Genomic DNA, 25,000 nt, shown 5'->3' on the forward strand with positions numbered 1-25,000 from the left:
ATAGAGTCAGAAATCAGGGAGAGAGAGAGAGCGGGGAATGACGTGCAGGAAAGGAGCCACAGGTCGGATTCAAACCTGGGCGGCCTGCCTGGAGGACCATAGCCTCCATGCATGAGACGCACGCACTAACCACTGTACCACCAGCGCCCCACACAGGGATGTTTTAAAGGCAGGGTCGGTCATTTTCTCCAGATCCACTTTTTCAGAGTTTCATTGAAATTGTCTTGAGGTCCTGACACAAATTAATAACTCATGTTCTCTAAAAAATCCATCACAGCAGTTTTAAGCCTGTAAAAACTTTGACCAATCATTGGGTTTTATTTACAGACAGGACAGCGGATGGAGTCAGAAATCAGAGAGAGAGAGGGAGAGAGAGAGAGAGAGCGGGGAGGGACGTGCGATAAAGGAGCCACAGGTTTGACCCGAACCTGAACCCGGGCCGCCCGCCCAGAGGACTACAGTCTTCCGTACATGAGGTGTGTGTATTAACCACTAGGCTACCGGCGCCCCACTGACCTGTCAATTAAAATGGAGAACAGCTGCTCTCTCTCTCGTTTGAAGGTTAAAATATGAACTAAGATCTTCTGTTCTTTTCAACACTATGGTTATAAACACAGATCGTATCGTTTAACATGAACAGATTTAGTTTCAGTCTTATATTACATTTGTTTTTAAGTAAACCTGCCGTTTTGATACTTTGTGACTTTCTGCTGTAAACGTCACAGACACACTCGGATGCTGAAGCTCGACTCTGCACACATACTGAGAAATAAAAAACACACCACCTAAGAGACACCTGGTTATTTTCTCCCCCTCCTCTGCAGGTTGTGCACCTGGCTGACCTCTCTATCTAACAGCAGGAGGCCACTTTAAGGTGAGTAACAGCTCTGCTTCTTTTTCTCACGTCTGAAAGATTTAAAGAGACAAGAAACGACTCACACATGGAAGAGGAGAGCTGAGGACAGCAGCTCTCTTTTCTATTCAGTCTCAGAGGCTTTCAGGAAAATGGGAAAATAGATTGAGGTGTTCAGAAACGGTGAGGCTTTAAAAAAAAGCGTTTTACCTGATCCCCATCTTTCTGCACCGGCACGGCGTCGCCTGCTGCAGAGACAAAGACACAAGCAGAGAGAGAGAGATGGCTTTAAGATAATCTCATTATCACAGGCGCCTCAGTCGCTACAGGTATCCAGATAGAAATGTAAGAAAAATATCATCCCAGCATACACAATCACTTTGTCACAACCATCACAGATAGAGGAGGGCGAGCGAGGGGGTAAAGAAATGGAGAGAGGGGGGGGAGAGAGAGAAGATAACAGTATGTCAAAATGACGCAGCCTTCAACATGCTCGCTGGGGGAAGATGACAACGCTGTCCAGTACTCCTCTCTCACACTGCCAGCACACACACACACACAACACACACCAACACACACCAACACACACACACACACACACACACACACACACACACACACACACACACACACACACACACACACACACGCAGCGTGCTAAAATTAGAACAATTATCCACGCCAAGCTTTGGCACACAGAGGGCACAACCAGTGTGAGTCACGGAGGCCGGAGATGATTCCTCCAAAGTATTTCGGGGCCATGGAAGAGGAAACGCTCTGCTAGCTATTAGCATCAATGATAGAGAGCTACTCCATTACTTTACTAGAATATTCAGATTTTTAGAACCGACTTTTGTCTCTTCGTCCACTCGATGACCTTGAGTCTGACCTTACAGACTCTCCTCAGTGTGTCTGACATGTTTTATGATATTTCAGGTATTTTATGATGATCCTCTCTCTACGTGCATGTATGATCTGTGCTCTGATTGGTCCTCTTTTCTTTTTCTTTTTTGCAACTTTGTGTTATTGGGCAATCCAAACATAGTTCATTTATCTGAACATAGTTAATTTCTTACATCATCATTCTTTTTTTCTTTTTTTTATAATGTTATACAAAACAATAATAGAATGCAGAAGAAGAAAACAATTTTTTAAGACAGATGTTTAGCTGCATGTCATCCGTCGTCCTCCCCGGAGCTTCTGCAGGAGCGCGCCTCCTGAGGTCGCTGCTGGATTCAGATCAAAGGTCACAGGATGGACCCTGATGTGTCTGTGTTTGGACCTCACTGCTTACCGTAGAACAACACATGACATCATGACATCACTCTCTGGTCTGTACTGATGTCTGGTTTTGGCTCTGATGTTCTTCAGCTGCTCTGCCTGAACTCTTTCTGATTTATGGAGTTTAACTCGTGGTGGTTTGTAGCATCAGCTGGTCTTTAAAAACAACAGGACTGTGTTGGTTTCAGATTGCATCAGTGTGTTTGTATCAGTAGAGTAATAAGCTTGATGAATGGACGTACTGAAACATGGACGGACACACGTCAGTGAGTCTGAGGTGAAGACGTTTCTGTCACCGAGCTGACTTTGAGAAAGCAGCACTTTTATTAAAGATGGTGTTGACAGATAGCTAATCCCACACAGTCTGCAGAAAACGACACCGGGATTAGTGTGCTGTGATTCTAAGCCGGCGGCTTCAGCGGCGGCGGCTCAGACGGAAGAGCGGTTTAGATTTTGAGAGTACCGTCCCTGTTTGTATTCTTTAACACGGTGGGAGGAGTCAGAGGAGAAAAAACAAACAAAACAAAGATTACTTTGAGAGGCTGAAAGGATTCCTACTAGAAGATCTGTGTAAAGAAAAGAGTTTACATTTCTTTCTGATGGAGTTTCTGCAGGAAGTGGGTCTGAGCTGATTTGGAAACGCAGCAGGAAATGTTCTGAAAAAGGTGTGAGGGCGGGAGTGATGACGTTTCTATCCTGTCAGATCTGAGCTTCACTCATTCCTCTTCACTCTGAGTACGTCCAACAACACGTCGTGTCTGACCTCTTTGCTTCCTCCACCATTTCTTCTCCGTCCTTTTTACCTCGCTTCATTCCAACCCCGTCCAGGATGTTCACTTTAATCACCCTAACCCTTTGGAAGCAGCTCTAACTGTAGATTCCAACCTAAGCTGCAGTTCCTGGAGTGTCCACTAGAGGCTGGCTGCAGAAGCACAGGAAGTCACATACACACCCATTCTAAAAAGCCTGTTTTTACAGCAGAGATGAACATGTTTACAGCCTGGTTCAAAAAACAAATAGGTGTGATTAGCTCATGTCTGGATGGACACACACTGTACGGGGGGTGAATGTTTTGATGACTCATCAGTTTTGATTTGATGAAGGAGAAGAGTTATTCACAATAAGGCGTGTAGCTGACCTGATTGACAGGTGGGCGCGGTGTAACGGTTTGTCAGGAGGTTTAAAACCCGCCTCAGCTCCAGCTCTCAGCCTGTCGTTAGGTTGACTGAAAGTTAGACTGAGACAGCATTTCCAGCACGGAGACTGCCATCGATGGGACTCCAGCGCCACCTCAAGAGCTTATGTAGCGCTTTCCTAGCCTTCTGACCTGTTGAATCTTTGCAGAGACGACGAGAAACTTTGTATCATGTAACCTGTGAATAATCTGAGTTAAGAATAACTTCTCTGTGACATCTCTCCCACTCTGTGCTGAGCCGTCCTTGTGTTTGTCGGTGTGATTCATAAGCCTCGGGGGGCGGGGGGGGGGGGGGTCTCAGCTGATGTGGTTCACCTGGTCATCCCGGAACCCCTCGGGGTCATCAGAGCCACACATTAGCTCATTTCCTGTCTCGCTTCCAGCTGGACACAGAGCACGATGTCTCCACGCTGATGATCGTTACCTTTACTCTCATCCCTCAGAAGGAGTGTTTATGTTTCTGATTCAGCTGGTTATGAATTTAAAAGTCAAAGAAGAGGAAGGACTGGATCTATTCAGAGGATGACCTTGTGTCAGTGACCTCTAAATGAAGCTAAACAAATCCTCACTCTCAAACCTGAAGAGATTTTATCCTAAAAAAACAACAAATTAATCTTATTTCAGCCGTTTGTGATCCTCTGTCATTGATCATTTCACTTATTCTCTCTCTCTACCTCTCTCTCTCTCTCTACCTCTATCTCTCTCTACCTCTCTCCTCTCTGTCTCTGTCTCTCTCTCTCCTCTCTCTCTCTCTCTCTCTCCCTCTCTCTCCTCTCTCTCTCTCTCTCTCTCCCTCTCTCTCTCTCTCCTCTCTCTCTCTCTCTATCTCTCTCTCTCTCGCTCCCTCTCTCCGTCTCTCTATCTCTCTCGCCCTCCCCCTCTCCCTCCCTCTCTGCTTGTTTGTCACATTGTGTCCCGTGCTGTGATTGGTTTATCCCACTTTCAAACAGAAACAGGATCTGACTCATAACTGGGACACAAGCGTGCGTGTGAATCTGCTCGTTCTCCTCACGTCGCTCCAAAAAGCCTCTGAGTAAACCGCTCGCCGTGCACTACTGCATACTTCTGCACAGGAGTGTTTGACCTGTGTGAGTCAGCGCGCTCCGAGAAGATGAAGGATATTAGATCTCATGAAAGGAGAGGTCTCCCCGTGTCGCTGCAGGAGACGATGGAACACTTCAAGTCCAGAGTTGTTCAATTAGTCCGACTTTCCTCTCAAAGTTCATGTAGAAATATCTGGATATAAAAATCACTTCTTCAGGTTTCTACTCGCTCGACAGAGGAGACGTTGGGAGCATTCATGTGGCGTTCCCTGAAAGGCTGATTGAAGACGATTTAATCGCTGGAATCAATACGGCAGCCTGGACTCACTTATAAGTCGACTTCCCCACAAGAGCCCCTTTTTCTTCTTCTGTGTTGTATTCTCAACATAAAGTCCAACAGCCGCGTCGATGCCATCGATTGGTCCAGGTCACTCACACACACACACACACACACACACACACACACACACACCCTCGTCAACAAGGGACTGCAGCCGATCAACGGCGCCCAAAAGTACCTCAGCCTTCAATGGAGACGTTTGCTTTCCATTCAAATCAATACAACCCTTCAAAGCGGGGGGGGGGAGGGGGGGGGGGGGTCTGTCTTCATGTTGTACTCCAGCAGGTCAATAAAGAGTCAACTGCAGAGTAAGAAACACGGCTGGATTTTAAATGTTATAGATTAACTAGGAAAGAAAAAAACACTCCAAATGAGAAACGCTTTCTCTGAAATGTTGATCAAATGAAACGTCTGTCTCGTCCCCGATGTCTAAATCCCGCTCAGACTCACTTTAAACTCTGTGTGTCTGAAATATTAGAGTTAATATAAGTTATTCTGTGTCTTCCAACGATACAACAACAAAACGTCCTGCACCTAGCTTCCTCGCTTCCTCTCTCCCGCAAATAATCAGTTCCTCAGAGCGCCCCCTAGAGGCCTGGAGTACTTCTGTTAAACGCTGAACTTGCAGCGTTTCTGATTCTGCAGTTGTTTTCTGAATGTGTGTTTTGGACTGCTTTTGTTTCTGTACTTGCAGCGAGTTTCATCTTAAAGGCTTTATATGTGATGTTTTGATCCAGCAGATGTCGCCCTTGAGCACCAGCATGAAACCAAAACAACTCGCGGTGCATTGTTGTGTTAGCATGCTAATGCTAGCGATCTTTATTCTGCTGGTATCTTCACACTGCATGTAAATTTACCTGAAATGAGCGTGATCTAGAAACACAGTTAAGCAGTGAGTACAGTATGTTATTCTTCTTTTCTCTAGTCCCTCAATTAAACAACTTTTATACACGAGGGGAGGAGTCAGCCGGCCGTCCCGGCGATGTAAACAAAGTGAAGATAGGACTCTGAAAACTCTGAAAACATCACAGACAGTGGGACTCGGGTGTTACACCCATTGTAGACAGTCATGACTCAGAGTTATTTTCAGAGGATATACTTGATTTATATTAAGTGTGAAAAATCACATATGAAGACTTTACTGCAGTTTGTTTTACCAGGACTGAACTAAAGAGAAACTGGACAGAACCAGTTTAAGAGCAAACTGACATGTTTAATCTCTCATCAGTTTAATATCTTCACATGAAATAATGTAGGCTAAGTAAAAATGTGATTTCAGAAACAACCTCCCCCTCCGTCCAGAAACCTGAGGTGAACTCCACACACACACACACACACACACGTTTAATACCACATATTTCAGGCCTGAGCCGGCACTTTGTTCTGTTAGCTGAGTGGTTGTGAGCTCTGTTCTGTGAGTTGTGTGTGCTGAGTGGGTTCAGCTGACTTCTTCAACTGTGAGCCGAGCTGTCTCTCTCTCAGCGTTAATGAAAGGCTCGCAGTCTTAGTCATGACTCTGCTCTCTGTGACTACATCTGAGATGCCACCCAGGGGATCCTGGAGGCCATTTACTCCACACCACACACCCACACGCATGGAGGCACATACAGAGTCACACAAACACACACACACACACACACACACACACACACACACACACCAGAGACCTCTAGAGTTGATGGAGCTCCGTGCTGGAGCAACAGGGGAGGACGGAGAGGGAGAGGGAGGCTGAAGGCTCTTAAAAACCCAGAGAGGGGAAATAATGAAGAGAAAACTGAGGAGAGCAACAAAACAGAGAGATTGATCGAAGCTCTAAAGCACAGGGCCGAAGGTTTGAGGAGAGAAAAACGAGGGCTGCTGGGAATAAAAAAAGATGAAGCAGAAGGTAAAGAGAATGTGTCTGCTGTATCTGCTATTTTTTTTAAAGAAGTTCTTTGTGATGTTTCTCTGAATGATTTATGATCCAGAAACAAAAACAAACCAGCATTAAAAACTAATTAAACCGAAACAGATAATGAAACATCCAACCCTGTTACAACCTTTATATCCACCGGACTAAAACTACCAAGTCCTTCATCAGCTTCTAAAACCCGCTGTGGTTTAGTACGTCCAAACGTGGCCGTGTCTCTGATCACTCTGTGAGCGTCTGATGGACGTTTACCCAGAGTTCCCTGCTCTACCTGGAGGACATTCAGCCTGTCCTTACTGTCACTGGCTGTTAGGCCAGCTAATGACAGTTTACACTCTCACTCTGGACGAGTCGTCTGTTTTTAATCAAAAAGTCGATTCCCCGTTAGAGGCTCTTTAGAGACGTCTCGAGTTACTCAAAGAGACTTCTTTTCTCTGACTGAACTTTTCTGGACTTTTGAACTGTGACTTTCAGTCGTGGCTTCTCACGTTTACTCGACAGTAGAAAGAGGAAAGAGAGGATCATCACCAACCCTTCCTCCAGCCAGGCCCCGCCCACAGCACCAGTTTGGCCCCTGAGAGGTCCAGTGAGAGGCCCTCCAGAGCAGATTTGATCTATCAATGAAAGCTAGTTAGCGTCATCCTCCTCGCTAACATCGGCCTCCTCTGTCTCGCTCCAATCAGCTTTTAGAGCTGCTGCTGGTCTGACATCACGGCTTAAAGCCTGGTTTATACCTCTGCGTCAAATAAACGCCGTAGCTACGCTGTAGTGGCCCACGCCATTCTGAGCTCTACATACTCATGTACTGGTGTGTCTTTGTGGCTCTGGATTACTCCGTCTACAAACACTAGGTGGCAGTCCGATTTCTATGTTTGACATTCTCGTCCTGTCTGTATACAGGTAACCATGGCAACTGAAGCCGAGCGTGTTATGTTGGAGTTAGAGATGATAAATATTGAGCAGCAGTTGATCATATCGACTTGTAGCGTTCTCTATTCTGCAGGATTTTGAAAAATGGCGGCGATACTGGAAATGTTGTAAATGCAGGTGCAGGAAATACAATGCTCTCCAGCGGTCCAATCACAGGTCGTCGTCCCCCCCCCCCCCCACCCCCCAGATAGCTTTCCCCCTTGTGGGCAGCAGAGCTCCAGCAGCAGTTCTGACTCTTTTTTTTTTTTTACTCTCATCCTGCACGAGACAAAGTAGCATCAGTTTAAACATGGAGTCCGATGATTGGATCTGAAGTGACAGCACACGCATAGAGACAAAGGCACAGGACGGCAGATCACTGACTTCTTTATTGTTTCCATTCAGATGAAATCTGCATTCCCCCCCCCCCCCCCCCCCTTGTGTCAGGCCACCAGGCTGCTGTTTTTAGCCCTAAAGCTACGATAAACATGCCCAGCAGCATTCAGAGTGTTGTGACTCGCTGCTCAACATAGAGGACAGAAATGAGAATCTGATCCTGCAGATGTAGAGCTGTTTAACCGCCGCGGCTCTTTGTGGAGAATCAGCAGAACTCTGATGTGACGGATGCTAATTGTTCAGCTCGTGTTCTTGTTAATTAATCAGATTCACAGGCTGATTATGATTATTGTGTTTGCTTGTTCGCTCTGTGTCTCTCTGCTTTGTTACACTTTGTGTGTGAGGAGGCTGACCTTTGAGGGAAAGGTCATCTCTGTTTGTGAAAGTTACCAGAGTCTCTGCAGTCGAGTCCAACGAAGACAGAGAACCAGGGGACATGAAAGAGAAGCCTTCTCCTCATCACCGTTTATACTCTCATACATCCAAAGGTTTTCTGGTTGTTGTGTCATTTTTGGAGCATTTTAAAGTAGATCTTATGAATATGTTTTATTCAATCTTGAAGGTTTATGCTTAAAGCTCCTGTGGGGAGTTTTTAGGGGGATACAGCAACGATTAGACTGATCGTGATAAAACCACTGCCAACAGGAAGCTGTCAGCAAGTCGATTAATGCCACACAACCAATTCAGTTTCTTTGTTCCCAACATAGATTCAGGATGAGGGATCTGTTTGACTGTTGAATTAAAGCCGGATTAGATTTTTCATTTAAAACACACCAAAACAATTCAAAACAAGACCAGTTATCAGGTATAGTTGCTGTCCACAGGGGGCGCCAAAATCATCACAAACCCAAAGTTACTCTCAACATGAAAAGAGTATTTATGAAAAGAAATCAAATTCTGTCAGCAATGGAAGCAAATGAAAACCAGTCTACACCATTTGTTTCAAACATAACGTGAATGTTTAGTAAGACTTAAGACGCACTTTTAATTCTTCTCGTCATCATCTAAAAGCTAAACACCAGTACGACAGAGCAGTATCAAATGCTGGAAGACGCACCATCATGACCACAGTGCAGCCGCCCAAGTCAACCAGTGCACCCAACAAGAGGCTCTTGAGAGCTCCCCCAGTCGCTGCTCACTGCGTGCTGGGATCACTGGGAAACATAACGAGGCTGACCAGTAGGATGGCACCACATTTCAGCAGCTGTTGGTTATTAGAAACTACAAGTTACTCCTTATTGGTTTTCAGGACTTGTTGTAGCCGTAGCATCAAAATGGGTATCTACGGGCGCCCCCCATGCTCTGAGGGTTGGTCCTCTAAGCGGGTGGTTGAATCCGACCTGTGGCTCCTTATGCACACTCTCTCTATCATCCCAATGTCCAACTCTGTCTCCAAATAAAGACAAACCCCCACCAGCCCCAAAAAGATGGTATCCATATTGCACTTTGACTAGCATCATATCACGTTTAGTGTTCTTGTATCCTTGCAACAGTACCTTAAATTACAAACCAATCAGCTTCTGCAGAAAGGAATTGGTCAGAAGTCGGTGTAGTGTCATCCATTAATTTAAATATAAAGTAATTACGACCCTCAATCTCATCTGAAAACAAAGAAGTGAAACTTTTCCATTAACTCAAACGAGCTGAGATGAAAACAGCAGGTTTGGTTTCATTTCATTATTTGCAGTCATAAAAAGTCACTTCAGTGTTTGTGTTGCTCAGCGCTGTCCTGACAAAGCCTCTGCTCCGTCCGCCCTGAGGCTTCTTCTCTGTACTCTGAAGATTAGGAGACCACCGGTGGAGATGATGCTGCTGCGTGGTTTAATCTGTCTGGCAGCCGAGCAGAAGGTCTCAGGGAACAGAATCTGAGACATCAAAGAGTGACAGAGGAGAGGCGGCTGCCAAACGGCCCGCTGCGGCCTCACGCCCCGTCTAGCCAAGAACAGACTTCTTACGTCAGTCAGTCTGTCCAACACTTTCTGACAACGTCGTCACGTTTTCCACTTTTGAACCAGTGAGACAAAATACATCCAAAATGTCAGAGTCAGAGAGAAATTCAGTTTTCTGTTTCTGTTCAATTTGTCTTCAAGATTCAACAGGAAACTCTGTCCCGTCCCAGGAGGAGTACTGTCCCGTCCCAGGAGGAGTACTGTCCCGTCCCAGGAGGAGTACTGTCCCATCACAGGAGGAGTACTGTCCCATCACAGGAGGAGTACTGTCCCTTACCAGGAGGAGTACTGTCCCGTTCCAGGAGGAGTACTGTCCCATCACAGGAGGAGTACTGTCCCGTCACAGGAGGAGTACTGTCCCTTACCAGGAGGAGTACTGTCCCTTACCAGGAGGAGTACTGTCCCTTACCAGGAGGAGTACTGTCCCGTCACAGGAGGAGTACTGTCCCTTACCAGGAGGAGTACTGTCCCGTCCCAGGAGGAGTACTGTCCCTTACCAGGAGGAGTACTGTCCCGTCCCAGGAGGAGTACTGTCCCGTCACAGGAGGAGTACTGTCCCATCACAGGAGGAGTACTGTCCCATCACAGGAGGAGTACTGTCCCGTCCCAGGAGGAGTACTGTCCCGTCACAGGAGGAGTACTGTCCCATCACAGGAGGAGTACTGTCCCTTACCAGGAGGAGTACTGTCCCGTCCCAGGAGGAGTACTGTCCCGTCACAGGAGGAGTACTGTCCCATCACAGGAGGAGTACTGTCCCATCACAGGAGGAGTACTGTCCCGTCACAGGAGGAGTACTGTCCCGTCACAGGAGGAGTACTGTCCCGTCCCAGGAGGAGTACTGTCCCGTCACAGGAGGAGTACTGTCCCATCACAGGAGGAGTACTGTCCCATCACAGGAGGAGTACTGTCCCGTCACAGGAGGAGTACTGTCCCGTCACAGGAGGAGTACTGTCCCGTCCCAGGAGGAGTACTGTCCCGTCACAGGAGGAGTACTGTCCCATCACAGGAGGAGTACTGTCCCGTCACAGGAGGAGTACTGTCCCGTTCCAGGAGGAGTACTGTCCCGTCCCAGGAGGAGTACTTTCCCGTCTCGATGCAGCCCTCTACCACCAACCGTAGGCCAGAATTAATTTGAATAATCCGTTATTGTGCATCCTGAATTTCAGAATTGATCATGCTGGTGACACATTGAATTATCCCTCATGTTCTCCAACTGTTAGAAACTCCTCAAAATACCAAAAGACACAAACTTTACTTTAAAAAAGCTTCAAAAGTCTTGGGGCGCTGGTGGCGCAGTGGCAGGGCGCGCGTCCCATGTGTTGAGACTCTCGTCTCGAGCGGTAGGCCCGGGCTCGCCTCCACCCGTGGCCCCTTTCCACATTTCATTCCCCGCTCTCTCTCCACTGTCCTCTCTCTGCATTAAAAGCCCAAAAAATAAATCTTAAAAAAAAAAAAAAAAAAGCTTCAAAAGGTGTTTGACAATGAAGACACGAGGATGTGGTAAATCACCGGGGGGGTAAAATGTGCATCAGTGGTATAAATGTGTTTAAATCACTGCTAACGGCTAAAGCTGCATTCCTGAACCACAGGGACACAGGTGGGAGAGAGAGAGAGAGAGAGGAGGAATCAGTGAAAAGGTCGAGGGAATAAAGGAGGGAAAAACAAGTTTGATAAAAGAAGAGAATATGTGTGATGAGAGAGGAGGAAGGAGGATTCAGGAAACAGAGGAGATGAGGAAAGAGGACATAGAGAGGGAGGGAAAAGAAAGAGGAACTTAAAGCCGATCAGCCAGGCGGAAAAGAGGGAGCTGTCACAAACAAGCCACTTCCACAACATGCTTCACATGGACGCACACACACACACACACACACACACACACACACACCTGCACATGTGCACTCACACACAGTGTCTATGAAGAGTGGCATTGTGGGAGGCTGCAACAATAAGTCCTGACAGCTCTCTCTGGCAGACCCTCGCCTGTCTGCTGCCATCGCTCAGGGCACTGTGTGTGTGTGTGTGTGTGTGTGTGTGTGTGTGTGTGTGTGTGTGACAGTGATCCAAAGTGAAGTCCTGAGTCTGACTCACCTCCGCTCCAGTGACGGACGCTCTGAGCCGACACTGAACACAGAAGGAGTCCTGCTCACTACGACGTGTCGGGGTAATACCTTCATCCTCTGTCCGCCTGCGTTAAATATTTGATGATGTCATCATGGGCCACCCCAAATCCCCTCCAGCTCCCGGAGGTCTTATGTTTCTTACTTTGTGTCCTTTATGATTCAAAGAGAAACACACTGTCCTCTCTCTCTCTGCTGTGATGTAAATAAATGTGTATTTTCATTTCACCTTTCATTCAGAATAAATGTTTATAAGATAAGATAAGATAAACTTAATTGATCCCCCATGGGGGAAAACAGCTCAAGAAACACAAATATAATGATCAAAAATAACAAGACGTTAAAAATCTAACTTATCCAAAATTATTCAAAGTGGACTGATGCCTTTTTTTAAAAGTGAAATATCATGGTTAATGCTAAGACGCCTTCATTGAGCTGCTCACAGAGCTCAGATTCTGCTCACGTTTTGTTTTCTTTTTCTTTTTTATAAGATAAATTTATCTTTTGATCGTGAAGCGCTCGATATCGAGGAGTTTTCTCTCGCTGCCTTTCAGGTCACAGATGCTCATGGCCGCCTGTCAATCAAATTATTGACCAGTCGCCTCACTCTGCGAGTCCGTCACCCTTTTGACTCGATGGTAACACCACACCATCCATCTCTAAAGGTGCATGAATGTGTGTTTATCCACACACACACACACACACACACACACACACACACTCCACTTAGTACACAAGGCTTCTGTCAGCAGAGTCGATATCCAGGAGTTGGGAGGAGGGAGGTTCCCCTCGTAAGGTGATACCTCAAACACACCTGACGGAGGGTTGAACTGCTTCACCTGATGGACGCTTCTTATGAATATTTACATCCTAACAACAAGTTTAAATGAGTCTCTCATGTCCACGTTATGATGTTAAAGTGTTTGAAGAGCAATAAGAATATTTTAGGATTCACACAAACACATGATATAAATTATATGAAGAGATAATGACAGTATTTTTCTTCACTAACTTCACGTTTCCAAGAATGTTGAGACCAGTTAAAGGTCCACTTTAGTCTACTGGGCGCTCTACTGGCAGAGAAGTTGTTGAAAACATTAATACATATGACGGCCTGATTCAATAAGAATGGAATGCAGCCACTGATAGCTTCATTAGAGGTCTCATTCATGAAGCATGCAGCACTAATACATTTTTTTAAATAGTGTAATATAGTGAGGAAGCCCCTCCCCTCAACAAACACATCGGCACACGCCCAATATAAAAATGTCAATAAGAAACTTTCTTCATAATTCAGTTTAGGTCGTCTTTAAAGGTGAGCTGGTTCACAAACACACATTCTCACACACACTCACACACACTCACACACATTCACACACACACGATACTAAAATCAGTGGCTTAAGTTTTCATTTTACTCCGTTCTGCCCGACTCTCCTTTAAATCCCAAACACAGACAACAACAACATTTAATAATCAGTGATCCCTGCAAGCAAACCAAATATTTACAAATAACCTAAACAAACCAAACACGTCCCAATCTCGCCGCAACACGGGGACGCTCCCCCCCAACTTCATTCAGACTGACATCCCAGCACAGCTTCTACAAAATACAATCAAACTGGACAGCATCGATACACAGCATCCCGCTGTACAAATGTACTTGTACATGTCTTAATTTGGCGTGCAATGTCGCCTCAAAATGCCGAGCAGCAAGCGTCCCTCGTGCATGTTTATCAGAGTAAGCTGGACGCTGCTTTATGATGTCACCAGCAGAGCGTGCAGACAGAATTACCTGCGCCCCCCCCCCCCCCCCCCCCCGCCCACCCAGGCAGCTCTGCAGCTCTGCAGCTCTGCAGGACTCACATTAAGTCTCATGTTTGGATGTTTAAGGTAAATATGTGAAGAGCTTTACAAACAGCCATGTTGTAAAAACAATCCCTTCGTTCCAGAAGTTTCCACTAATAGTTAACTAGCAGACACATCTCCTCGCCATGAGAGAAGAGCAGAGCACATGAGCGACACGCCGTGCTATCAGAGAATGTAGAGAGCCAGCCGATAAGCTCCAAGTACTCGTCTGATAAACGTTTTTTATAAAAGGACAACGTGTACTCGGACAGACTGCAGCCCTCTGTGACCTCGGAGAGGATAAGTGGGTTAAGACAATTAAGGATGTGTGAGGACGGTTTGAGTCGTTGAAGAGAGAGCGAGCCGAGCTCTCACTTCATGAACCTCGGATGTAAACTTTAGGTTAAGGTCGTTCATCTTAGGAGCGTCAGTCACAAAGAAGAGCTTTCTCCAGTTTACTCAAATCATCTTATACGAGTTCTGAGTACGTCAGAGAGACGTTTAGAAAACAGTGAGCAGCTCTTCCTCCGCTTGTCACTTCTCCACTAAACATTCATGTGGCCTGGTCGCTTCAGGACGCCATGTGGACGACCTGCAGCAGCGGGGACTCAACCACAGAGACATTGTGATGCAAATACAAAGAAAAAAAAAACATGAAACGAGAGACTCCAAAAAGAGGCGAGCCTCGAGGCAGCATCACCTTCTCTTTCCATTACTGCTCTGCATCGATCTGGACTAAAAATAAGAAAAGCAGCAGGACCGGGTGCTCTGATGGCGCTGCGTTCAGGGCCCAGTGTCACATCAGAGGCCGCTGGTTTTTATCCATCCTGTTTATTTGTGTGGAAACGGAGCCGCTGTCTGCTGAAGTGTGAGTCTCCGCTCTGCCCTTTGTCGGAGCGTCTCACTTTACTGCCAACTCAAACACGACGCCACTCACACACTCGGCGATAACGTTACATCTCAGATGGCAAACACATCGACTGGAAGTCTCTGATGAATAGATTTATTATTAATCTGCTCGTTATGTTTGTTACACTTTACAAAGATGTCTGTCGATCTGTCCGGCTCATTAAATGAATAAAACTTTAAATAAAACAGGATCTATCTTCGCGCTCCATTCAGCTCTGTGAACGTGACGTCGTGGGTTAACCGCTGACCTCGGTCATATTTCTGCTCATTGAGCCGTCCAACGCCGGATAATGACCACACTGAAGTGTTGAGTCTGTTAATTAAAGGCTTCGGGGCGGGAACGTGAATCAAATATTCATGACTTTCACTCAGAGGTGAAAAGACGTTTTTTTTTTAAGTGCTCCGGGGAAAAAAGTCAAAGGCCAACTGATTCAATTAAAATCTATACATTACTGATGAACACTGAATGAGCAGCTTTAGATTATATTATACACTGAAGCTTAAAGGGCCGGTGTCCACCAATGGTATTCTATGCAGCGTCTCGTTACCTGTTCATGACCAGTGCAGTCCAGTGTTTGTGAATGTTGACTAGGACGTGGCTGCATGCTAACGTTAGCTGTAGCTAACTGGGTTTTAAATATTTTCACTCGTTGTGTCTCCAGATTTTCAGCCTCCATCGTCTGTATTCTCTCTCATCAATCTTGAAGCTTTGAGATGAAAACAGTTTCTCAGATTTGAGACGTTGACTTAAATCTGGAGCAAACCGGTCAGACACAACAACATTTGGGCTTCCCATTCTGAGCGTGACGTCACGGCAACATGGCCGCCATGAGAGTAGGGTCTGTTGAGGTCGTGAGCAAAGAAAACCGTTAGTGGACTTACTGGTTTAAAAGTTTCAAGAACAGTTTTTCCAAAGTGTTTGAATTCTGATTTCTGAATTGTTTGGACATCGTGCAAAAACAGAAACATTATAAATGTAGTAACTTTTAAATTAAATTTTAATAAATATGGATAAAAGTTCAATTTAAGATGTATTTCAAATGACATAGAAACTGAAAAAAACATTTGTCACCATTAAACACTCTTCTAAAGACTTTGAGCTGACAAACAAAAGGAGCTGTCTGAGTTCTCACTGTACAGATGTTGGCTCTGCAGCAGCTGGCCGTGTACAAAAAAAAAACCCACTGATGTTGTGTGAGAAGAGTGTTGCTGCGTAATGAATCTCAGCTTACTCTCGGCCTCTAATCTGGGCTGCCAACTCTCACACTTCCAGGATTTGCCTCGCACTCTCACGCCACTGAAGTGTATCACAGAGCGTGTCCCGACAGTGCCTCGACTCTGCCGAGTGCAAAGTTTACTCTGCGTCAGTTTGAAACATCTGTATCTGGATTTGTTGATGACTAGGAGGCAGCACAATGAAATGTGGAAACAAAGCACTTCCATATCTCTTCCTGTCATGGACTGTGTGTTCACAGTCTCACAGAGGTGTAGTACCAGAGCCCTGGACTCGGACTCTGCACTGATGACTTGTCGTGCGCCCCATTTGAAATTGGAAGACATGTCAGATCCGGTCTGACATGTCTTTAGGAACGCCCTCCTGAAGTCGGAATTCCAACTTGGAACCTAGAAAGAGCTTCAGTAGCCCGAGTTAAAATCCAACATAGCGGCTCCGTGCATCAACAGTAACATTTAAGCTGTAACTAAGATGTTGGAGGCGTCCATGTTTCTTTGACTTGTGTAAATCAGTGAACAGAAAACTCAAAGTACTTTGTCTTTTTCGATTCTCTGATTTTTTTACATTTTCAAAATCCAAAACAAAAAACGGCAAACAAGAGAAGACTTCAAATCCATTATTACCCCTTTACCTTTTCTGAAGATTATTTCGTTTTTAATATAGATGGAACTCGGTTGACTCAGGTGAGGTCATTCCCAGCTCAGAGTTAAGAGGTAAATGGAACGCACCATCGGACTCGGACTGGAGCATTTACTGCAATTGGACTGTGAAGATAGAGAGGAGGGCTCAGACTTGTTTACTGATAAAAACTGTGTTTTCATTTTGTTAGTTTCAAAATAAAAAATAGGCCCTAAAGATGAATTCAGATTCTAGAAAAGGCTGACTCATCAGTACAGATTCTCCAAGCTGCAGCACAGAAATCCTTTCACCATACAGCACAGCTGGTCCCCTCAGATCAACGACTTCTAACCGCCCAGCGTTTATATCCAAAAACTCTTCAGAGACCAAACCTTCTCTGTATCCGCTCTGAGGCTGTGGAACGACCTGATGTTACATAAACACTCAGAGTTTGTTTTTTTATACTCAAAGGAAACCCTATGAGGCGAGCAGCTTTTTATGTTGCAGCGTCCGTCTCCAGCTGCATTTCTCGACGTCAGGACAATTATTGCAAACAAGATCGGGGGGAAAGCAATGAGAACGACACACAGCCTCAGACGACCTCCATGCTGCTCTGCCCATTGTCAGCCACCGGCTCCGATTTGGAAGGAGATCTGTTGGACTGAGAACAGCTGCTGGGAGCTTTTTCTTCCAGACAAAGAGGCTCATGCTTTCAGAGTTTCTGATGACAGCATATGGCTAAAGGAGCGATATGGAAACAGAGAAATCAACTCCAACGTGTTGTGATGTCCAGAGAGAGGTCAGTCATCTCTGGTTCTGACTTCTTCTCTTTACTGAATGTACTGACGGCTCCACATGTCACTTTAAATAAATCAGCTGTCTACCTGGAGGGTTCATTTCATTAACTAAGACATATAACGATTAATGTTCCTCAATCACCACGTTACGATATGAAGACGGTGACGGGCTAAAAATAGATCTTTGACAAATAATGTGATCAAAAGCAGCTTTTTGCAACGTCAATAGACTCGAGTTCTTAAGAGACCACAATGACCGAGGCCCAAAGGAAAAGCGCTGGTTGTGCGCTCGGGATCGCTTGCATGAAGCGCTGAGAAGAAAAGACAACAGTCTGTTGACGACGGCCGCTGTATGATGCAAAAAGGACAATCAGTAGGCGGCAAAAGGCCTTGGTCTTGTACTCGGTCTTGCCCTGCCTTGGTCTTGGTCTTGGTCTTGGTCTTGGTCTTGTCTGGGTCTGGGTCTTGCCCTGCCTTGGTCTTGTCTCGGTCTCGCCCTGCCTTGGTCTTGGTCTTGTCTCATTCTCGCCCTGCCTTGGTCTTGGTCTTGGTCTTGGTCTTGGTCTTGTCTCGGTCTCGCCCTGCCTTGGTCTTGGTCTTGTCTGGGTCTGGGTCTTGCCCTGCCTTGTTCTTGTCTCAGTCTCGGTCTCGCCCTGCCTTGGTCTTCTCTCGGTCTCGCCCTGCCTTGGCCTTGGTCTTCTCTGGGTCTCGCCCTGCCTTGGTCTTGGTCTCGACTCAGCCTCAATCCTAAATATCTCGATCTTGTCTTGGTCTCTGAGCACTCCGGTCTCAGGCATGTCATGGTCTCTTGGTGGTCTTGACTAATCATTATCCAAACAACAGGACTCTATGCCCAGATATGTCTCTGGGGTCGAGCTTCACGCCATCAGTCTCCAAATCAAACAAACTTTCAGCAGCAGCAGGTGGATTTTGATTATTTGTCGACCAGAGACCTCGTTTGAACAACAAGAACTTAACGAGTGAATTCAGCCATATGAAGAAAAGTGATCAGTATGTGGGGACATCATGACCCCAGCTCTTACTGCTGAGAGGAGCAGGATTAGTTGTTTTTAAATACAGGTTGAGTTATATCTACAGGAGCGTTCCATTGGAGGCTCAATGTTGATGTTAAAGAAAGTTTTGACCTATCGTCGTGCAGTGAGTATCCGGCTGTGGCGTCATGAATCTGCTGAGCTCTCTGACAAACGACACCGAGCAGACGTACCCGAGCAGAGAGCAGAGACATGGCAGCTGAACTGAACACCCTCCACACGGCTACGTTTTGCTATACAGTTGTTCAACTCTATTAAAAGAAAGAAGAACTCTATCAAATAAGTTGTAACCACGGGCATTGACTGTTTAGCTTTGATAGCATCACGTTTGCTGATCCTTCCTCTCTAGATCTACCCTCTCTCTTCCAAATATGGTCCGGGTTGGGTTAGACTTAGGGTTAGAGGGTTGTTAATCATGCTAACAGCCAGTGTGCTGGACTTGAGGCAGTCTAAGTGATGGGCTTTTTATGCCTTTATTTTACAGACTGGACTGTGGATGGAGTCATAAATCGGAGAGAAAGAGAGGAAGGGGAATGATATGTGGGGAAAGGAGCCACAGGCCGGATTCAATCCTGGGCCGCTGGCTTGGAGGACTACAGCCTCCGTACATGGGGCACGCACACCGACCACGAGGCTATCGGCACCGCAAACAAACCGTCAGCCATGCACCATTCAGTCGCCGCAAACTGCAACAAGCTCGACAACTTTTTTGGATGTGATTGCGCCTGAACACCATGAGCGCTGTATGCTTTGTGAATATGACCTTGACGTGGAGCAGGAGAAAATTACAGTAAGTGCAATGTGAAGAGCTTTTAGCGGCTGCAATCCAGTCTGTGTGAATCAGGCCCTCAGCCGGTATTGATCTGACAAACCTCTTTTAAAGACTTTGAAGTGTCGTTATCCATTAGGGATTCGCGCAAGTAGTCGACAAAACGATTGAATGTAATCCCCCTAGCTGGCACTAGAAATTCTAGTTGGTTGAACTAGAGTTAATGATATAGACCCACTATACCGGTTAAATGTTCTTTCAAAGCTGTAATGCAGCCACCTGCCACTAGTGGGAGCTGCTTTCCCCGCTCTTCTGTCTGGATGTAAACCAGCAGAGTGGGCGGATGGCATCTCATAAACTCACATATATCCACTCGACAGTGATTAACCACATCAGCAAAGGTAAGTGGACGGTTACCTGCTAGGACGACCGAAGCTAACGCTAACCGCCCTTCAAACCGATTAGACACATTACCAGCAGATGCTGTGATCCTGCTCTGTCTGAAAAGCTAACACAGCTCATCACCACAATGATTGCACATCATATGTAGTGTCCTGAAACAGTTCCTAACAGAAGCTCCAACACTCGGTATACATTTGTAAGTTCTGTTGTTGATTCCTGAGACGTTATCCATCGAGTCTTTGCTCGGCTGCGGTACAGATTTTGTTTTCCAGGTAAAGCCGTCTCAAATCTGCAGGGAGGATCTCTCACACAGTGGATGTGAACAGCCTGCGATGACAGTTTAAAGCCTTTCTGAAGCCCTAATCCTTTTCTGTGGTCGTTTTTTTATTAGTGCAAAAGTCGCCTCTGTGGCCTTATTGTGAAGTGTGCAGATGAAACAGTCGGCCTGAAAGCTGCTCTTTGTGACTCTCCTGCTGTCGACTGATGACTGTTACACATCAGCTTTACTGTAACGCCAGGATAATTGTGCACAATGACGGGCGCTGATGCTTTGGATAAAACAGCTGAAGGAGACAAAACAAACCCCCGATGATTTCTGCAGAGTCACTGGATTACAATAAGAGTTCTTTTCTTACTCCTCCTGTCTCCTTATTTCTTCTTCAGACTTTTCTGATGTGTGACTTTTGAATTAAAGAAGAAGAAATACGTGTAGAGGGAGAGAGGTAGCTGTTGACCCATATTTACTGTAACGTTTTTCCCTCCCCTCCCTCCGTTTTTCTCATTGACCTCCCTCTTTTACCCCGGATCTATTTTTAGCAGCCGCCGCTTTCACTCAGGCTAATGTAAGAATAGATGCTCCTCGCAAGAGATGCTGCAAGAACCATTCTGCAGGCGATAAATAGAGGGGGGGGGGGTCCTCTGACCCTGACTGATCTATTAACGCTCCCTCACATGATACGTCAGGGTTTAGTTTAAGTGACTTAAGAGGACGATTCTGGCCCTTTAGCTGGCTGAAGGAGACAAAGATTGTTAAATCAAAATGTAAAGAGAAGTCTAAATATATTCACTAAAGATGATGATGCTCTCTCTCTCTTTCTTTTTAAAGCATAATGTTTCCTTGTTGCATTAATATCTTCATTGCTTGCTGCACGCTGCTCATATGTTGTACATCTTCCCGCTGGTTTCCGGCTGACCTTGATGATTAAGGTTAAATAAAGAATCTTCATCTCTCTGGCTGCGTGCTTACTGATGTGGTCTGCACATCAAGAAAAAATCTATTAGTGTGAAGGCCGTGATGTTTTCCACCTTTCATTTGTTGGTATCAAACTAGAAGTGTGAGTGAGGAGTGGATCACTAAACCTGCTTAAAGACAAACGACCAGGGATCCCAACCTGGGGTCCGGGGCCCACAGGTGGAGCTGGAGAGGAGGGTTATTGTTATGATGTAAACACACATCACAGGAAGTTTTCCCTCAGGGGCAAAACTTTGGAACTCTCTGCCCACTGGCATAAAATTAGAGAGCACATAATTGCATTCTTTTAACAGAGGACTCAAACAATGGCTAAAATCTAGCTGGCTAAAATAGCTTCTGACTGGTTTATTGTTTGATCTGGCTGCCTTTGCTCTACAGTTGATGTCTATTTATTTATTCTCTCCTTATTGTTTTCTCTGTTTTATCTATCTTAATTGTTTTCCTTTCAAAAGCTTCCTGTGGACCGCTGTTAAGAACTAGCATGCTTGCTAAAACACTTAAACAATACATCTGGTTCGTCCAATGTGTCTGTGATGTCCATGCCAAATAAAGTCTATTATTATTATTAGTTAATATCTTGATCCAAAACTCACCTTTCTGACACATCTGTGATAATTAAACTTGAATGAAAACTAGAAAGTGAATGTGTGTTTAACTTACAACCTGACAATGAAATACTTTTTGACCAGTGAATAAGTCTAACAACATCGGAGCATTTCTGTGATAAAAATTAGCCAATACCGATAGTCACTGGATAGGCTGATATCGGCCGAAATAACCATCTGACTGATTAATCAGTCAGGCTCAAACAAGAACAAAGAGAAGCATCACAACTTCTACGTTTCAACCACAACAGAATATGAGACAACCGTAAAGATGTACTAAACAACTCAAACCATGACAAACTCGACACGAGCAAAGAGAAACATTAACCAAAGAAAACGATCCTAACAGACAGACGTCTTTAAAATGAGACAAAAGTACATGACATGGAAACTTAACAAAAGAGTTACAACAAACGACCACGAAGACGAGAAAGAAGAAACATCTGCAATGATTTCACAATGAACAAATGAGACACAAAGGACACAAAAGCAAAGAGACAAAAATTATACTAAAAAAAAACAGACACCTGTCAATCAGGTCAGCTACACGCTACACACAGTTATTATTGTGAATAACTCTTATCCTTCATCAAATCAAAACTGATGAGTCATCAAAACATTCACCCCCCGTACAGTGTGTGTCCATCCAGACATGAGCTAATCACACCTATTTGGTTTTTTGAACCAGGCTGTAAACATGTTCATCTCTGCTGTAAAAACAGGCTTTTTAGAATGGGTGTGTATGTGACTTCCTGTGCTTCTGCAGCCAGCCTCTAGTGGACACTCCAGGAACTGCAGGATTTTACACTTCAGCATCGGCTTTATTATTCTACACCTGAGGTTGCTGCTCGGATGTGTGATGTATCTAACGCTCACTTCCTGTTAGTGCACGGTGTAAGAGACTAAATCAAACTCAAATGTTAGCTTACTGACGAGAGAGAAAACAAACAAACATGGCAGCTCAGCACAGCTCTATAAATATATCAGAACAACAAAAAGAAGCTAAACTAGTTTTTGTAAACTTCCTAGATTATTTTCTTATATTCTGCCTCAACAATCTGTAAATGTGGAAACATGTTTTTCCTGCACAGTTAGACACAAACCAGACGTAGACTAAATATCATGAATGAATATCATAAAGTCTGCAAACACAAAACACAAATGAACCCCGGAGTGACGCCTTAGTTTCACCCTCAAGATGAGATTCAACAGTCAGATGTTTCACAGTCTGCATTGTTTTCCACTCAAACACATTATTGCTCCGTCTCCCTGGTGTTCAGTCGAGATTCAGTAGAAAACCTGGAGCCCTGAACAGATTCACTCGCCCCTCTCCCTCTCTCTCTCCGCTCTGGCTCGAGCACACGTTTCCAAAAATGAGAAAATCAAGACGAGAGAGAGATAACGTGCCCGGCACAATGCGAGCGTAATATGCTTTTGATCTACTTCTGACACCGCAAATAAAGGAGAGAGAAGGACAGAGAGGAGAGGAGGGGAGGGGAGGGAGTGAAGGAGAGAGAGGCAGTCAGGGAGAGAAAACACAAAAACAAAAGGGGAACACACCCACTTATGAAACCAAGAAAACATCAAGATATTATGTTGGCTCTTTGCACCACCAGAAAACCTCCCTTCTTTCCCTTCTTCTTATCGTTTCTCACCGACCACGACCTCCATCCCTCTCCATCCGTCCTCTCGGCTCAATGACAACCAAAGGTCAAACGTTCTCTTCCTTGCAGCCTCCATTTGTTTTCATAAAGGAGCTGATGAGGCTTTGATGGAGCGTTTAGCAGACCGGAGGGGATCTGGTCCTCTGACGTGTGTGTGTGTGTGCGTGTGTGCCGTGCGTGCGTGCGTGCGTGCGTGCGTGTGTTTGTGCGCGTGTACATGAGCATGTGGAGGCAGGGTGCACCAGCTGCATGCTTCCCTTAATGGGAAATGATGACACACACACACACACACACACTCTCATGCAGATGAGTGACCATGCTTTCCTTGAGCAGACAGAAGAGTAGTTTGAAGTGCGCCTCTTGGGTCTTAGTGTCTGAGCTGAGGAGGCTTCTGTAGCAATTCAAAGTTCTGTGTGTGTGTTCTGTCTTTGTGTGGAGACCTTGAGATTGAGGACACTTTTGGAAAGTGAGGACACTTTGTTATGGTTCTTACTTCTTCAAAGCTTTATTTGAGGGTAATTTTAGAGTTCCAGTCCGAGTGAAGTCTTCACTATTTGATTAAAACGCTTTAAACTGAAGTGAAACAGAAACCATGAGGAATGATTTTACTCATTTCTCTATCGGATAGAGCTCCTCTATACATATTTATACAAGCAGCATGTAAGTAAGTAAGACTTCATTTATATAGCACTTTTAAAACACTCAGTTACAATCAAACAGTTAATACAGTGAGGAAAATGTCCATAAATAAATCACAAGGCAAGCAGGGAATCATACACACACACACACACACACACACACACACACACACACACAGTCAGTCATACAGGCCTGTTGGTTGGTGTTTCTGGGCTTGGCATCAACGAAACTACAATTCTACAATTCACTTAGCAGACTCTTTTATCCAAAGCGACGTACATCAGAGAGTAAGAACAACACAAGCAAGGATCTAGAAAAAAGGGAACAATGTGAGTAAGAGCAAACGATCAGCTTTGAGTCTGATTGGACACACAGGTGCTGACAGGAAGTGACCAGAGGCAAAGCACAACATTGAGGGCAGTTCTTGAGAGCTCTAATCAGTATAGAAACCATCTTATAAGTCGTCGTTATCAAACAAAAACCATCATCATTACCATCATCATCATCAATAATATGGAGACCATCATCATTAAGTTAGTAGGTATTCATGAAAGAGCTGGGTCTTTAGCTTTTTCTTAAAGGTGCAGAGGGACTCTGAAGATCCAATGCAGTTTGGAAGTTCATTCCACCACCGGGGGGCGACAGAGGAGAAGAGTCTAGTCAGCGTCTAAACTCTTAACTCACATCATTCAGTCCTCAGTGAGACGATCTGAGAGGTGGAGCGGCCTCTGAAGACGATGCAGGAGTCACTTTGAACTGAGACTCCATTGGTTAAAACAAAGTGTGGTAGAAAGTGACTTCACTTCTCACTTCATTTATGTCCTCGGTAAATTCCTGACATGGCTTGTTGACGATGAAGTACAGCGCTGATATTGTTCTATATTTTTGGAGTTCACTTTAACCTATGGTGGCGTCTCTGAATAAAGATGTCTCCGTCTGCAGCGGTGTATAGTCCCGCCTCCTCTCACTGGTCGAGCTGACCGGCGCCTCCTGTGGCTGAAACAACTTACTGTTGACAAGAACCTCCTTCAACCCCCACATCTTAATTCCTGATCTGTCCCTTTAAGAGCATTGTTGCCTGTGACAAGCAAGTGGTTACCACGGCAACCTGTTGACTGGAGTGGAGACGTGGCACGGCTCACGGGCTCCAGGAAACCAAGAAGTAGAACTCAGGGCGCCGTAAGAAAAGTCTACAAACAAACTGGTCACATGGTCTTGG

At 45.3% G+C, this 25,000-nt stretch overlaps 1 protein-coding gene across 3 annotated transcripts in view; it reads right to left on the minus strand.

Moving 5' to 3' along the window:
• LOC110003061 (uncharacterized) overlaps positions 1–25,000 on the minus strand; it is a 48,645-nt gene that overhangs the window by 21,106 nt on the left and 2,539 nt on the right. For all 3 annotated transcript variants that reach the window (XM_020658759.2, XM_020658758.2, XM_020658757.2), the window contains exon 2: positions 1,064–1,101. In XM_020658759.2, the coding sequence (XP_020514415.1) occupies positions 1,064–1,101 (38 nt within the window). The remainder of the gene's footprint in view (positions 1–1,063; positions 1,102–25,000) is intronic.

Source organism: Labrus bergylta, chromosome 19 (assembly GCF_963930695.1).
Source record: "Labrus bergylta chromosome 19, fLabBer1.1, whole genome shotgun sequence".
NCBI classification, from domain to species: domain Eukaryota; kingdom Metazoa; phylum Chordata; class Actinopteri; order Labriformes; family Labridae; genus Labrus; species Labrus bergylta.